This window comes from Callospermophilus lateralis, chromosome 1, assembly GCF_048772815.1.
Source record: "Callospermophilus lateralis isolate mCalLat2 chromosome 1, mCalLat2.hap1, whole genome shotgun sequence".
NCBI classification, from domain to species: domain Eukaryota; kingdom Metazoa; phylum Chordata; class Mammalia; order Rodentia; family Sciuridae; genus Callospermophilus; species Callospermophilus lateralis.
The window spans coordinates 19,350,468-19,367,914 of NC_135305.1; the positions used below are offsets into that span (position 1 = coordinate 19,350,468).

General features: G+C 46.7%; 1 protein-coding gene across 1 annotated transcript; it reads left to right on the plus strand.

Moving 5' to 3' along the window:
* The first annotated feature begins 697 nt into the window (after positions 1-697).
* LOC143402895 (solute carrier family 23 member 2-like) lies at positions 698-14,405 on the plus strand. Its single transcript, XM_076860234.2, has 9 exons — positions 698-820; positions 3,860-4,041; positions 5,360-5,480; positions 6,530-6,686; positions 7,458-7,711; positions 12,086-12,250; positions 12,461-12,569; positions 12,692-12,787; positions 14,146-14,405. Exons 1-9 carry the CDS (start codon positions 713-715, stop codon positions 14,403-14,405), a joined length of 1,452 nt encoding a protein of 483 aa, XP_076716349.2. The 5' UTR covers positions 698-712.
* Positions 14,406-17,447: the final 3,042 nt, after the last annotated feature.

Below are 17,447 nucleotides of genomic sequence, written 5' to 3' on the forward strand. Positions count from 1 at the left end.
AGCATTTCTTATATGACATGGAGTCTCAGGGTAACATGGAGTCTGTTTGGTCATTGCCCATATAGCCTGACCCATACCAGGATTGCCCTTGATTTCTGAGGACAAAAGGGGATGTGGAAACCCAGATTTTAGGCTATGAAAATGTCTACATGGGAGTAACCTGGGGAGCATGAGAAGGAACGGAGTGAGCTGTGCTGTGATCTGGGGTCTGAGCAGGATTGTCTGGAGCTGGCTTCAGGGTCGGGAGAGGAGAATGGCCCCACTAAGCTTGTTCAAGACAGGATCTGGCTACGTTGCTAGGGCCTCACTGAATTGCTAAGGCTGGCTTTGAACTTGGGATGTTCCTGCCTCAGCTTTCCAAGTTGCTAGGATTACAGGCGTGTGCCACCACACCTGGCTCCCTCCTAGCTTGGCATCTCCATACTGGGGTTGAGTATGGTGGTCTTTCCCCAGCCCACCTTTTCTACCTGTCCAAAGTTTGACATGAGTGTTCCTGAGTCTGCCTTGGAGCTTGGCAGGAGTTGCCTGAAACTGGGGAGAGCAGGGGTTGTGTTTGCCTCTCTGCTGAGCTAGAACTTGGGCTCAAAATGCCCCTCTGGGTCAGGAAAAGGCCAGTGGGGAAAGGTCTCAGGAAGTGACTGCATCCTCCCACTCCTCCAGGTTGCCGATTCTCCAGGGATCAACATTTGGTTTTGTGGCGCCTTCTCTGGCCATGCTCTCTCTTCCATCCTGGAAGTGCCCAGAGTGGACACTCAATGCCAGCCAGGTGAATGTCAGCTCACCTGAGTTCACAGAGGAATGGCAGAAGAGGATCCGAGAGGTAAGAGGCTCAGGGGAGGGACAGGTGGGGTCAATTCATTGGCTGAAGCTTTATTATCCAGCTCCCTGCCAGGAAAGATCTGGGCTTTAGGATAGTGATGGGCAAGTGGACAGATAAGGATCCTGTCCTCAGGAAGCCAGCATTCTAGTGGGTGTGCTCCAATAAGAAGATGCAAGAGGGAAACATCAGGGAGTCATAGTGCAATGAAGAAAATAAAAGAGGATGATGAGCAGGAGAGGTGATGGGGACTGCTGGCGAGGAAAGCATCTTAGAGTGTGAGGAGGGGCATCCTTGGGGCACTTTTACATCTTTCAAGGAGGAAGAGTTCAAGTGACAGAGATAGCTACATTTCTTTGATATATTTTCTATTCTTCCCTCTCCCCTCCCTTTCCCCTCCCCTCCCCTCCCCCTCCCTCTCCCTCTCCCTTTCGCTCTCTCTTTCTTATTTTTCTTTCTTTTTTTTGTGTGTGTGTGTGCTTGTAGAGTCTCTTAAAGCAGGAATCAGCACACTATGGTTCTTGGACCAAATTCTGTGGCTTTGTTTTTTTAACTGCCCATGAACTAAGAATAAATTCTATATTTCAAACTTTGCGTAAGAAAAGGTGTATGTGGCAGAAACCACACATGGCCCAAAATTTAAAAAAGCATTTCAAAGAGTAGCTTTTAATAGAAGACGTTTGCCAACTCCTGCTCTAAAACACAGCCCAGTGCAAGAACCCCTTTTGCCTGGGCTAAGGCAGTCTCTCATCTCCACCATCCTTTCCCACCTCGAGGAGTTCAATGCAATGGGCCACAAGCCCAGTATTAGTTCATATTTTTTGCTCCCTCTTCTGGTCATCAGTGCTGTTAATGAGTGAAAGTTCCATCAAGTATCAACCTCATTTTCTTAATTGATTAGTTGGTTGGTTTTGTTGACCAGGTCACCCTATTGGGATGGAGGGTGGATTCTCCATGTCTCACTAAATTACATTGACCTGTGCACATGTCAAGGCTGGAACCCACCCATGATCAGCACACCAACTGTAAATCACAGTCTAGTCACAGTTGAAAGCCACATGAATATGACTTGCTGAGGTTCAGGAAGCCGTGGAGAAAAAAATAGGAATGTTAAATAAAGAATAAGAAACGTGGAATAGAACAAGATGTCTACTTGCATCTAATAGGTGTTCTACAAGGCCATAATAGAGTAAATAGTATTAAAAGATAGAACATCTGATAGTGTAGAACAGATGAAAGATGGGAGTACTCTGGAAAAAAGCACATTAAGTCCCAAGTGGAATAAATAAAAGCAAATCCACAGTGAACACATCATAATGAAGCAGCTACATCAAATACACAGAGAAAATCTTAAAAGTAACAAGAAAAGAAAAACAACCTACAAAAGCATAGAAATTGGACATTCTGCAGCCTTCTCAGTAAGCAGCCTCAGAGGTTGGAAGGCAATGGAATATTTCCAAACGGCTGAGAGAAAACACTGTCATCCTAGAATTCAGTCCCCAACTATAGAATTCTATATCATACAAGGGTGTTGACAAAGTCAAACATTTTCAGCGAAACAAAGATGGACAGAGTTTATTCACTACTGACCTTCCATGAAATAACTCCTAAAAGAAATTCTTCAGGTAAAATAAATTAAATCTTGAATTAAAGAGTGGTGGGAAAGAAGCAATAGTGAAGAAAGTACCATGTGGTTAAAGCATAGGTATATTTGTCAGCTTGGATTGCTATAACAAAAACACCAGAGACTGCATGGCTTAAACAACAGAAATGCATTTTCTCACAGTGATGGAGACTGGAAGCCTCAGATCAGGTTGCCAGCTTGGTTGGACTCTGGTGAGGGCTCTCTCATTGGCTTGCAGATGGCTGCCTTCTAACTACATCCTCTCATAGCTTTCTTTGATGCATGGGAAAGAGAATCTTCCTTTTCATATAATGGTACTAAGGCCATCGTGGGGGCCTCACTCTCCTGACTTCACCTAAACCTTGTTACCTCCCAAGCCTCCATTTCCAAATATCACAATGTTGGGGGCTAGGACTTTGATATTGTAATTTGGAATATGACACGGTTCAGTGTATGGCAGTAGGTAAATGTAAGTAAGGAGCAACTGCACAAAAAATATAAGAAAGTTCGTAATAATAATCAATGACAGTTGAAAAATATACACTTGGCAATAATAGCATAGAAAACAGAAGATGGTAATAGGAGTTAAAGTTTTCTACAGTCATTGTATTATTTGTGAGGAGGAAAGAAAATTTTATTTAGCTGTAGACTTTGTTAACAATGTGAAATATTAACACTAAAGAGTTAATAATAATTTCTAAAAGATTAAAAAGGAATGTATGACATCCAAACTGGTAAAGACAGGAGGTAAAATATGCTCATTCAAATAGAATAGAGGGTGGCCGAACTAAGGCCGAACTAAGGCCAAATCTGGCCCATTGACTGTTTTGGAATAGCCCATGAGCTAAGAATGGTTTTACATTTTCATGGCAATTTTTAAAAGCCTCAAAGAAGGATACTATGCCCTGACATGTCAAAATTGCATGATATTCAAATTTCAGAGTCTAAATGAAGTCCCATTGGAAACAGCTACGCTCACTTGTTCACATCTTGTCTGGAAAAGTTGCAACAGAGCCCGTATGGCCACCAAGCCTAAAATATTCACTCACTGGTCCTTTACAGAAAAAGTTTTCTGACCCCAGCAATAGTCAGCAGAAGAACAGAAGAGTATAGCAGCAAGATGTTTAATACACACTGAATTGTCACAAGTCATTTCATCACCATGACTGGGACTGATAAGAACCTTGAGGCCTGTTTCCTGAAATCTTTCATGTTAAATGAAAATGTGCAACAGACCATTGGAATAGAGAGTGGAGAGGAGTGAGATGAGGTCTCTCCTCTCAGTTCCTTTGGGTTCCAGCTTTGCCTTTGCCCTGTCTCTGATGCACCCACAGGGGTGACCAGACTGAGCGGCAGACTGAGCAGCTTGGCCTGTTTGGGGGACCTGGGCTGAGCAGAGGCCAACTCTCTCCCTTCAGTTGCAGGGTGCCATCATGGTTGCTTCCTGTATCCAGATACTGGTGGGATTCTCAGGCCTCATCGGCTTTCTCATGCGCTTCATTGGCCCCTTGACCATTGCTCCGACCATTTCCCTGGTGGCCCTGCCTCTCTTTGATTCTGTTGGCAATGACGCTGGAATCCACTGGGGGATTTCCTTCATGTAAGTACTTTCTGGGGAGGAGGCCCAGCCACGCTTTCTTTGGTGGAAGAAGAGCTAGTAAGAATAACATGAGTCCAGGATGCCAGTTTTCATTGAGCTGGGAAAGGGTGCAAAGAATGGCCCCAGCTCTTCAGCACCATTGTAGTCTAAGAGAGATAAAGGCCCATGATACCAGGAAGCAGCCAGAAGGCCTTGGGGCTGTGCGCATGTGAAGGAGAGGTGGTCAGCTGGGAGGATCAGGAAACAGGAAATGAGGGACCTGGGAGTGACACTGATATGCTCAAGTTCAGAACCCCCAAAAGACCACCAGAGACCAAGATCGATGTAAGCAGAAAAGAGGTGTTTATTGCGAGCTAGCTTGGTCCTCTGTGCACACAGCAACTGGTGACGCTGAGAGGCCCCGAGCCCAGGGTTTTCAGTAGTTTTATACATTCTTTGGGGGAGGCAGGGACTTCACATACAAATCATCACACACCACGGGAAAATCATAAAACATGATTAGCACATACACTGACGGGAACAAGTTGGGTAAAGATGATAGGTTAGTACAAGAGGGGGATTCCTTTGAACTGATTGATTTAAGCCACGAGGGGAGTACATGTTGAACTACTTGGTTTCACAACATGTTGTCCACCACCATAAACTACTGGGGGGTCATTTGGCATCCCAGGTATTTTCTCTGTCTCATGCTGATTGTTGGCTGCTAGGGGGTTGCTATGGGTCCTCACCAAGCCTGACTGAGTCAGGGACACCTGGCGCCACAGATCTCTCCTGTTATTTACAGACAAACAACTCAGCAGGGTGGCTATCTGTCTAGAAGTGCTCTGTGGGGTTTTCCAAGGACAAGGGTCATGCCCCCTTCCTTGGACAGGCTTTGTTCTAAGGTAGAGACTGGTTTCTCAAAAATGGAGTCACATCAGTTTCTCAACACTGTCATTCACTCTGCCTCTTGTGGTCTGAGGTGAGGTGTGGGAATCATCAGCCCTGCGCCAGACCTGCCTGAGAGATATGACAGTCCCTATGGGCCTCAGTGACTCTGTCTGCTGCCAACAGCCTGTTCCTCTCAGATACACCAGAAACAATGGCATCCTATCCCACGAGTCCTCTTCAGCCACAAGCAGTTCCAACAGGGACCTCTTTTCAGAGATAGCAGGTATCTACATATGGTGCAGAGGGCGACCAGCTGGAGCCCCGCCTGGTGAGGACATTGGTCCCAGAGACACCTGGTGGCTCAGCTTCTCAGACCACCCCCAAAGCCTCTTGAGCCCCTGCTCAGGATAAGCCCACTTTCCAGCTTGGGTATGCTTGTTTGTTTCAGGACCATCTTCCTCATCATGCTGTTTTCTCAATTCCTGAAAAACACCCCAGTGCCTGTGCCTGTGTATGGTGGAGAGAAGAAGTGTCACACCTCCAAGTTCTACCTCTTTCAGGTCTTCCCTGTAAGAAGCACCTCTTACCCACCCTCTTCCATTCATAATTGATGTACCTGGAGATTGTCGGCAACTTCCCTGTGCCCAGGTGGTCCCCAAATCAAAGATCTTCCATCTGTGGTGGCCTTAGGAGGAAGAAAGAGTCCCAGATCTGTGAGGTGTACTTCCTGACTGTTGGTGGCATTGCATTCTAGGTCCTTCCTCACAGGCTTCTCTACCAGGAGCCCTAGTCACTGTTCTGGGCACAGTTGTGTCTTCTTGTCCTCATACAAGGTACTGGGAGAGACAGCCAGGTTCACCTCTAATGAAGTAAAACTAAGGGTCTGAAGGAGCCTGCTGAGCCAAATTGCTTAGATCAGGGTCTTTCCCAATGGCTCACGGGCAATCCAACTGCTAGTGAGTAAGATGTCGCCACCCTTCCCAGAGCCTTCTTTGTTGATTTCACACCATGCTGTCCATGTGTAATTGTCACCATGACTGTGTCTTCAGGTTTAACTGAGAACTGTGTTTCTCAAGGTACAAAGAAACTTCCATATAATGATCTTATTGACCTTTCAATAACCCTGAAGTCCAATGATTCCAAAATTCGGTGTGCATGTGAATCACTTGGAGAATTCACTAAGAATATGGAATTCTGGGGTCCCACCACCAAAAATAAAATTGATATATCTGTGGACCTCACTTTCAGGCCCTGTTTCAGGCCCTGCAGAACAGTGATTGTAATTCCATGGTAGAGATGAGAAAACTAAGTCTCAGAGGGTTTGCTCTCACATGGTCAGCAATCAGTGAAGAGAGAGCAGGTGGGAATCCTTCTGCTCCATGCTGTGCCCAGTGTGCTGGATATTCCTGCCCCATAGTCTCCTCCCATAGTTTGTTTTGTGCTTCTATTTCCAGCCTGTTTCTTTAATGTGCTAAGTTATCCATGGTCACAGCAGGTTCCTGTTGTCACTAGCAGGTGGTCACCCAGCATTTGCTCATCTGAGCATGTTCCTGGACCCCTCCTGAGGGAGGAAAGGAGGCAGGAGCTGGCAGAGCTGAAAGGAGACTCTCTTTGGCAGGTGATGCTGGCTCTCTGCATTTCCTGGTTCATCTGCTTTGTGCTCACGGTCACCAACACTCTCCCCTCGTCCCCCACTGACTATGGGTACCTGGCCCGCACTGACACCAAAAGCAATGTCCTGCGCCAGGCCCCTTGGTTCCGCATCCCTTACCCAGGTAAGGAGAAGATAGGTGTCCTTCTAGCTTGGGCCACTGGATCTGTGTGGCTCAGGTCACGGGATGGAGAGTAGAGCAAGGCTGGGGGAGGGGTTGATAAGGAGAGATAGGCCCCAGGGAGTCTATATTTGACTCCTAAAGAAGAAGAGACTCCAGGTTGTTATAAGAATTCCTTGGGTGGTGGACAAAGGCTGGCACTCCCAGACTTCCCTCAAAGCTGGGCTACATCCCTTGTCCACCACATTGCCCAGAACCTTAAGCCTGGGGCGGGGGGTAGAAGTGGGAAAGAGAGAGGCCTAACCTCCACCTGGACCTTTGTGTTTGCTCATGGATTCAGTGGATCTCACGCAAGGGAGGCTCAGGACTGAATGAGAGCATTTCTGGGGAGGCCAGGGAATCCCTTAGGCTACTTCTGCTCCCCTTTTCCCTGTGGTTTTGCCTCATGGTGTCAAAGTATCCAAGGTGTCCAGGAAGGGCCAACCTGTCCTCAGGGATATGGACTAGGGCCTCCCTTAAGAATCTCAGTCTCCAAAACCTTCAGGCCTCCCTAGGAAAAGGCCATTTCTGCTTCTTTCTGTGCACAGTGACCTCAAGTTCTGGGCATCTGATCAGACTCAGGAGGAATGGCAGGGCAGGAATCCCAGGCAAAGCCAAAGTAGTTGTAAGAGCTGCCAACTCTTTACAGTCTCCCAGAAATCCCTCTAGCCAGGAAATGACGTGGGTTTCCTCAGCCTCCTCTGACTGGACACTCCCCCTGCACTGCATTTTCAGGACAATGGGGCCGCCCCACCATCAGCCTGGCTGGAGTCTTTGGGATCATTGCTGGGGTGGTCTCCTCCATGGTGGAGTCTGTGGGTGATTATTATGCCTGTGCCCGGCTGGTGGGAGCCCCACCCCCTCCGAAGCACGCCATCAACCGTGGCATTGGCATCGAGGGCCTTGGCTGCTTATTGGCAGGAGCCTGGGGGACAGGAAATGGCACCACCTCCTTCAGCGAGAATGTTGGGGCACTGGGGATCACCAAGGTAAGTCTACTGATGGTGGCTCCTGGGGACAGACTGGGTACCTGAATCTGCCATCGTACCTGCTACTTTCCTGTTGCTTCTGTAGCAAATTAGCACAAAGTGATGGCTTCAAACAACCCAAACTTATTATCATCTTATTTTATTTTATTTTGTTCTTTTTATCTGTACATGACAGTAGAATGTATTTTGATATGTCATACATACATGGAGTATAACTTCCCCTTCTTGGGTTGTACATGATGTGGAGTTTCACTGGTTGTGTATTCATATATGAACATAGGAAAGTTATATAAGATTCATTCTACTGTCTTTCTCATTCTCATCCCCCTTTCTCCCCCCACCATTCCCCCTGTCCAGTCCAATGAACCTCCACTTTCCTCCACCACTGCCTATTGGGAGTCAGCATCTGTATATCAGAGAGAACATTAGCCATTTTGGAGATTGGCTGATTTTACTTAGCATGATAATCTCCAGTTCCATCCATTTACCAGCAAATGCCATCATTTCATTCTTCTTTAAGGCTGAGTATATTCCATTGTGTATGTGGATCACATTTCCTTTATTCATTCATCTATTGGGGGGCACCTAAGTTGGTCCCATAGCTTATCCATTGTGAATTGAGCTGCTATGAACATTGATGTGGCCACATCACTACAGTATGCAGATTTTATATCATCTGGGCATACACCAAGGAGTGGGATAACTGGGTCAAATGGTGGTTCCAGTACAAGTTTTTGGAGGAATCGCCACACTGCTTTTCCAAGTGTTGCACCAATTTGCAGTCCCATCAGCAATGTATTGTAAACTTCTTTGCTCCACATCCATGCCAACGCTTATTGTTGCTCATATTCTTGATAATTGCCAGTCTGACTGAGATAAAGTCTCAGTGTGGTTTTAATTTGCATTTCTCTAATTGCTAGAGATGATGAACATCCAAACTTACTATCTTAATTGATCTGGAGGCCAGATTTTGGACACTGGCCTCGTGGGCTAAAAGAGAGGCATGAGCTGGGCCATTCTCTGGAGGCTCTGGGGGGACCCATGCCCTGTCCTTTTCTGTCATCCAGCATCTGCAATGATTGGGCTGTGGCCACTTTCTCCATATTCCCCTGCCACAGATGGAAAGGTTTTCTGCTTTCCAGAACCAGTGGACTTAGACCAGGCCCACCTGGCTACTCTCCCATCCCCAGGTCCTTAGCCTCATCACATCAGCAGAGTCGCTTTTGCCATTAGAGGCAATGTATTCACAGGTTTGAGGGTTATGACAGGTGCCTCTGCAGGGCCCATGATTCTACTTTCTGTCCTTGACTTTGTTGGACTGTGGCCATCCACAGGAAAAAAGTCTATTCTGTCACTGATGGGTATTGGAGAGAGTTCTTCCTTTCTGAAGTTTAGGTGGGGGCTTCCTTACCTACAGACCTGAGTGATCCACTGTGCATCGCCAGCCCCTCCTGATGTCCCCAAGGCACTTCACACACAGTGACTTCTGGGAAGCCCAACGCATGCCCTCTCTGACTTCTCCTGCAGTCCTTGTCTTATTTCACTCCACTGGCATGTCCTCCTTAGCTTCTTGCTCACCTGTTGGTTCTGATTTCTCCCCATGGCCCCCTTCCTGTCTCCTTTCATCTTCCCCAGTGCCGCAGCCTGATCATCTCCCGCCTGGATGCTAAAGTAGTGCCTTCCATCCTGTCTTCTCAGGATCTTGCCCATCTACTTCTCATGGCTCCCCATTTTCTACACTATAGCACAATCAGATCAGCAAGAACGCTTGAGAATGGTGTTTTCTAAAGTGACTTAGAGCCAGGTGCAGTGGCACAGCCTATAATCCCAGTGGTTTGGAAGGCTGAGGCAGGAGGATATCAAGTTCAAAGCCAGTCTTAGCGACAACAAGGCTCTAAGCAACTTAGTGAGACTTGTCTTAAAATAAAAACATAAAAGAGAGCTGGGATATGGCTCAGTGGGTAAGCATTCCTGAGTTCAATCCCTGCTGCCAAAAAATAAAGTGACTTAGAAAACCATAGTGTTGCTTTGTTCTTTCCGTATGTTTCAGTGAATTCTGGCAGTGGTCCCAGGGCAAGTCCTGTGAGCCAAGGAGAAATACAGCACCTCCTCCCCCAACACCCTGACTTGCCCTGTCTTATGGCTCCCTCAGTGGCTCTGTGTGCATCCTGAAGGCACTGAGTCTTTATAGCATCAGATCTATCTTCCTCTGTGCCCTGTATGACCTCTGGCACAGCTGGAGCTAACATCTGTGAGCAAATGGTTGAGCCAGCACCCAACCCTACAGCAAGTCCTATGTTCCATGACACCCACTCTGTAAGAGTTCAAAGCCATTCATGCAAGTGAGGGGAACATTTTGCACAGGAGGACCACTAACGCATGCAGAAATATGGTACAGTGCTACATAAGTACTAAGCAGCAGGTATTTCCTTTCCCACTAAATGGAATAAATCTCATGCCAACAAAAAATATCTCAATAAAGAAAAAAAGGCCATTTTTCTGGAAATCATTTCCAAGCTAAGGTCATTAGAGGAAAGGGTGAATGTAGGAAATAAAGGTACATAGATGAAAACAAGGCTACACATCAAGCATAAGATCCATAAACTGGGAAAGAGGTGAAGGTGCTAAGACCACTCGCTTTTATGGACTCGCGCTCCCCCTTGCGGTCCTTTGAGGTACTACCCTGTGTTGTGCCTCTCCAGCAATGAGTTCCCACAACTTCTTGATTCTCTCCAAGTCTTAAAGGAAATAAGAGTAAAGGCCAGAATTCTCCTGTCAGTTCTGTAGGATGTCCTGCTGCCATTCGTGAGACTAAAATGGCCCAGGGCTGTATGCAAAGTGTGTGCAGTAATAAGTTTGGGGAAGACTTCCATCCTTAGGGGACTAGTGGCAAGTGCAAAGGACATGGGTTGACGCCGACACATCTATCCATGGTGCTTGTAGTCATGCCTCTGTTCTCACAGCTAATTGTCAAGGCTGTAAATGAAACAAAACGTTCGTTCATGTGGTAAGAATTTCTAATGAAGACAGTTAAATAAGTGTTTTGCCTGGAAAGAGTAAAATAGGCAAGTGTACAATCTGCTACTTTATCACTGCTTTGATGGACTTTAGTTGAGGCTGGAGTATCTTTTCAAAAGGTTTTAATTGTGTTAAAAAGCACTAAGCATACAATTCACTCTGGTAACTGTTGTTAGGTATACAATTCAGTAGTGTTTATCATATTCCAATTGGTATATAACATATCTCTAGAACTTTTTCATCTTGCAAGACTGAAACTATATTATAGTATCTGTTAGGGTCTGGAGGTAGGTACACAGGAATGAGAAACAGATTTAAGAACTATCTAAATATATTCATCAACACTGGACTTATGAGGATGAAAATATTTGTAATATAGCCCTAACTTCCAAGAATGATTTGGAATCCTCCAAATTGGAGGGTCATTATTTGAAGACTTGTTTCCAACCAGTTTTAGGTTCACAGCTAAAATGAGTGAGAGATAATGAGATCCATTTCTGCCACACAGGCATAATGGCCTCCCACCACTCTGGCAGTACATCTGTTATGGTTGATGAACTGACATCATCATCACTACCCACAATCCACAATTTACATTAGGGTTCACTCCTGGTGTTGTACATCTTGCAGATTTAGACAAGTGTATAATGACACATATATACCACTGCAGTATCATACAGATTGTTTTCAGAGGTCATTTCTGCCTCACTGATACAAGTTGTCACCCAAACCCCAGTTGTGAGCCCTGATTAGCACAACCATTGGTAATGACAGCAGGGTGGCAGCAGTGTGCCCCAGCACTGAGACCAGCTATGTGATGGGTGGATGTTGACCAAGGTCCATGATCTTCACCGCAGGGTGAGCTATTTTTTAAGCCTTTGTAGAAACTGTGTTTTATTTCAAGATCTAATAGCAGTTGTAAGGAGGTAGCCAAACACATTTCTTCAGCATTCCAAGACTCCTTGCCACTTGGGGATCTCTATGCAAACCAGGTAACAGCTGTCAGTGAGAAGCAGGGCTGAGATTGGCTCTCAAACCCCCATTCTTAAGCACAGGGCCACTGCCACTCCAGAGAGACTAATCCCCTCATGTGCGGGCTTCCTAGGGGAGAGCATTTGGTCCAGCACTTGAAGACAGGCAGGAGAGTGACAGAGTGGAGAGGTGAGGGCAGAGGCTGGGCCCAATCATGCCATCATTTTCTCTCTCTCCAACCCCATTTGGGAGCAGAGGGTATGAAGTATGTTCTGGGGCCCTGTTCCTGAAAGTCCATCAGCAATGCTCAAGGTGACCTGTAACAAGGCCTCTGGGACGTCTGGCCTTCCTGGTTCTCCATCCCCCTCTCCCTGATTGCCACAGGTGGGGAGCAGGATGGTGATCGTCACAGCGGGCTTCGTGCTGCTCCTGATGGGTGTTTTTGGGAAGATCGGGGCTGTGTTTGCCACCATTCCAACCCCAGTGATCGGGGGCATGTTCATTGTCATGTTCGGGATCATCAGTGCCGTGGGGATCTCCAATCTGCAGGTGAGATGGGCAAGTTGCTTCAGAAAAGTAGCAGGAGCCCAGAGGATGGAGATGGGCAGAATGGGACAGGGGCTGGGGAGGAGAAGGGACTCCTTGGCCTGGAACCACACTGCTCCCAAATGGAAGAGAGAAATAGCCAGAAATGTCCAACCTTCTGAAAGGTTGTGAAGGAGTGATCTCAGCACCTCTCTCTGGGACTTCCTCCTGCAGTACGTGGACATGAACTCATCCAGGAACCTCTTTGTCTTTGGCTTCTCCATTTACTGTGGCCTCACCATTCCCAACTGGGTGAAGAAGAACCCCGAGAAGCTGCAGACAGGTGATTGCTCTTCACCTCTCCATTTTGTCACTCCGCTCTGTCCCCTACACAGTCGCCACTCTGGTTGTGGAGCCAGCAGGCATCTAGGGTCCTGTGAACCTGTCACTTTTGTCTCATTATAGGCATTCTCCAGCTGGACCAGGTCATCCAGGTGTTGCTGACCACAGACATGTTTATTGGAGGATTTCTGGGCTTCCTCCTGGATAACATCATCCCTGGTAGGGCTCACCTGTGAACTGGCAATGTGGATAAATGGGTACAGTCTGAATGATGTGGAGAGCTTCTAGCTGTGATTACTGTGTCAGGCTGGTCACTGGTCATGGCACACCTTGAGTGGGCTCTAGGTCTGGAGATGAGGGTATGGAAGGGTCTGTATTAGTCAGCTTGGGCTGCTATAACAAAACATCCTAGCCCTGGGGGCTTAAACCATTTATTCTCTCACAGTTCTGGAGGCTAGAAATCTGTGATCATGGAGCTGATAAGTTGGTTATTTCTGAGATCTCTCTCCTTAGCTTGCAGATGGCCTTTCCTCTGTGTGTGCACATTCCTGGTATCTGATCCTGTGTCCTAATCCTTTCTTATAAAGATGCCATCCACATTGGATTAGGAGTTACCCTAAAGGCCTCTTTGTAACTTAACTACCTCATTGTAAAGGTCCTATCTCCAAATATAGTCACGTTCTGAGAAACTGGGGTTTGGGATTCAATGAATGAATTTTAAGGGAGAGAGAGTTCAACCCACAGCAGAGCCCTAAATGGGAAATGTACCAGAAGCAGCAGGAAAAAGACACAGCCCTGGCTTTCATGAAGCCTATAATTTAATTGGTGAGAGAGATCACACATATTCATTCATTCACTCATAGTGTTAATAAAATTCTATGAAGCACTTGCTACATAGCAGGTGCTATGTACCAAGAATATGAAGAGTAGTAAGGTATGTCCCTTCTGGAAGTCCACAGGCTAATGGGGAAAGAGGCAAGAAGGCAGACAAGTTCGTACTGGGTAATACGTGCTGTGAGGAGCAAATAGAGTGTGCAGGGGTCCAGGGAGCTGATGTGGAAAGCAAGAGACCCAGTCTCTGAAGGTTCGGGGAGCGGCTGTCCAGCAGCTCTCCTCTCTCTCTCTCTCTCTCTCTGGCCTCCCTCAGCCTCTCCTGGGGACCTCTGTGGTAGCACCTGATTCATGGTATTCTATTTCACATGGTGACCGTCCACCAAGTGTGAAGTGCATCTGTATATTCCACGCACATTCAAGTGAGGACAGGTCTGCTCACTAGAGCTGTGGAAAGGGGGTTCCACACGGCTGTGCTGGGCTCCTTGTGAGGCTCAGAGGATGCCTGCAGAGCTGAGCTCTGATTCTTGAGCTGGGCTTGGAGGAGAAGGAGGAGGAAGGAGAAGAGGAGCAGATGGAAGCAGAGGAAGAGAGGACGAGATGGAGGAGGAGGTGTCAGTGGGGGCATGTGCACCAGGGTGCCGAGAGGAGGCCACAGGTCCTAGCATGTGGCCACCAGAGCCTCCCTCTGCCCTGTCTGCCGTTGCCATCAGGACCCACTCTTGACTTCTCCTGTCCTACATTAGGAAGCCTGGAGGAGCGAGGCATCCTGGTATGGAATCAAGTCCAGGAGAATTCCAAGGAGACTCTGAAGTCCTCGGAGGTTTATGACTTTCCCTGGGGCATTGGCACCAAGTTCTGCACGTCCTCCTACATCCGGGTCCTCCCCTTCTGGCCCAGACTGGACCACAGTGGCAAAGGTGAGGTGGGCATGAGCCAGCTTGCCCACTGCTCCCAGGCTTCCTCCAGAAAGCACCTGTCAGGTGCCGTAGAAACCAGGATGTGAGGAGAACTGTCCTCCTGCATGGCCAAGCCCTGGACAGACTTCTGCCTTTGCAATATGCACCAATCTGCCTTCATGAGCTGGAGGTGCCCACCCTCTCCAACACCTGTGGCACCTGTACACCATGGCAGTCAGAAAGCTTCAGGGTATAATAGTGACCTATGGGCTCTGTCCTGGTCACTCAGTCATTGCATTTGACTTGAGCTGTCCTTCTGCTATTCTCCCAGCTCTGATTTGGACAGGTGTGGCTGCTGTCCACACAGAACTCTGCTCCACCATTGTACTTTGCAGTATTTTGAAAGATTGGGAGGAAGAGGCCTGGGTAGGGTAGGGAAAGTGGTGGCTGTATGCTGGAATGTGACACTGAAAGCGCACTTTATTCCCCTTCACCAATATAGACCCAGTTCTCATAAATCCTCTTTGATCCTGTCTGCTTTTTTTTTAAGGATGAACTGCCACTAAAGGCTATCTTTGAAGATTCAATGCACACTAAAGTGTGGTAGGAAGTCACCAAACACAGCATTCTCTAGTCCCAAGTTATGGGAGAAGATCACACCTAGAAGGGTGCTGGCTGGAAATACTGCCACAACACAACAAAAATCAGACACACGTCACTTATTTTGTTAATTTTTTGGTACTTGAACCCAGGACTGCAGTCTTGCTAAGGAAGCACTCAACAACTAAGTTACATCCCAGCCCTCTTAACATTTTTTTTTTTAATTTTGAGACAGGGTCTCACTAAATTGCCCAGGCTGGGTTCAAACCTGTGATCCTCCTGCCTCAGCCTCCTAAATAGCTGAGGTTATGAGCGTGCACCACCACACCCGTCTCACAACTCACTTTAATGAACACAGAAACATTGATCATTTATGTCTTCCTCAGATCCACTGGCCACAACTCTCACTGACCTGGGTGAACGAGATAAGATGTATATGACCCACATGTCAGAGGAGGCTACTCCCTGAAATACTGGACAACTGAGACACCAACCTGTATGGGACCCATTGACCTTCCATGGAAATATCATAAAAGGTTCTTCTGCCAAGTGCAGTGCCACACACCTGTAATCCCAGAAACTCAGGAGGCTGAGGCAGGATGATTGCAAGGTTGGGACCAACCTGGGCAGCTTAGCAAGACCCTGTCTCAAAATAAAAGTTAGAAAGGCTGGGGGTGTAGCACCCCTGAGTTCAATCCCCAGTAGCAAAAACAACAACAATAACAACCAAAAACTCCCTTAGGTCAAGGGATAAGATTGAAGGTCAGAGCCGACCATCTTCCAACAGTGCGGGGTTCTTGTTAATAAAGCTCTTTATCCATCATTCTGCCTCTGGATTATCCACTCTACTAGGTGGCAGGGAGCTACACCTTGTGTGGTGACAAAGTGAACAAGTTTTTTCTTCTCCAAAGAGACCAGAGCCTACAGCCTCTGCCACAGTCTGGCGGGGCACAATTCACGAGCCACTTGTCAAGCAGAAACGAACTTTATTTTTAGAACACACACGCCACACCACACGAGCTCTTCAGGAATTCCCTCAGAGCCCAACTGCCACCACTGGCTTCCCACAAGCCTCTCCACCGCCCACTTCTTCTGCTCTTGAGGCTGATTGGCTGGGTCGCATGGGCGGAGCCAAAAAGTCCCCCAATGAGCAGCTCCGTGGTCTGAAAGGGTGGGGAAACAGCCCAATGAGCATCACCACAGAGGAGCCAATCAGCTGGCAGCTATAAGTTTGCTGGCAGCTGAAAGTTTGCTGGGGCCCCTTCGGCTGTGGCTTTCAACATCTCCCCCTCTCTGTTTAAACAACAAGCATGTGGCTTACGGACCGTGCCTGCCTTAGGTTGTCCAATACTACATATGATCCTCACCTGTCATCAGATGAGCTGACCTCAGGCGTCAGCCTCCTGTCTTAGGTTGGTACCACTGCAATTGGATCTTACCCGTCATTGACTACCGGTCCAGCATACAGCCACACCTGTGGACAGGTCTTTGTACCAGCAGAGGGGTGAGGTTCTTTGCCTCACCTCTGTTGGCTCCCAAATTTTAGCTGAACGACCATCATAAGCAGAAGGGAGGAGGATACACCAAGCCAATTGACGGCTCCTTTTGGAGAAATTGTACCACCGATGACACCATCAGCAAAAATACCCCAACACTACCACAAGTAGCTGCACCAACAGATAGTTCAGAATGCATACAAGTGAGTTCACAATGCATACAAGTGATACATAGTCCAGGCAAGTTTTGCAAGCAGTTTAGTGATAGCTATTGCAGAAGCTATAGATTGGTTTTATCTTTGTCTTCACCGGCACTGGAATGAAGATAGGAATTCTGGCAATAATGGCTAAAGAAAAAATTATGTAACATTCCAGAAGGCACTAAAAGAAAACAATTTTCTGAACAATTTACATTATCTTGAACAGAATAATGAAATATAATGAAAAGGAAAGGTTAAAGTAAACAAATAGATCTGTTAACCTCCTTTTTTTGTTCACATATTAAAACAATCCTCAACAGCTATTTACACAATTTAAATTAAACCACTTAAATCATGTGAATAAAATTTTAAAAATATTTGGATCCATTTTTTCATGAGCGCTCATCATATATGATATATGGACATACGTACATACAAACATACAACCCAAAACACAAATGTGCACACATAATACGTACAACACATAACATAATAGTAAAGGCCTTATAACTTTTTACAGGTGAAATCTCCATTGCAATGTTTAAAAACTCTATAGTCAAAAAATAGAACTGATCAGCAAAACACTAACCTAGGTCTGTATGTGCTCAAAAAACAAAATGGAACTTCATGATGTGGGAAAGGGCAATAATAAAATAGATATTGAAAAAAGCATCCTGGTTCTGTCGCAGATGTAAGGATAGCCAAACTGGAGTTCTGGATATCAGCTGTTATGGATTTGAGCCAAAGCATCTTCCTTTTGGTCTGTAGAAATCGCTTTAGTTAATCACTCTGGAATCCAAATCATCTGCTGTTCTCCCTGTGGAAACACACAAACAGACCCCCGACTCCAGAC

Excerpts from the sequence above, each read along its gene's own strand:
- LOC143402895 (XM_076860234.2), top strand. The coding sequence starts at position 713 with ATGCTCTCTCTTCCATCCTGGAAGTGCCCAGAGTGGACACTCAATGCC. Across the intron at positions 7,712-12,085 it reads GGGCACTGGGGATCACCAAG|GTGGGGAGCAGGATGGTGAT; the intron begins GTAAGTCTACTG and ends TGATTGCCACAG. Across the intron at positions 12,570-12,691 it reads CCCCGAGAAGCTGCAGACAG|GCATTCTCCAGCTGGACCAG; the intron begins GTGATTGCTCTT and ends GTCTCATTATAG.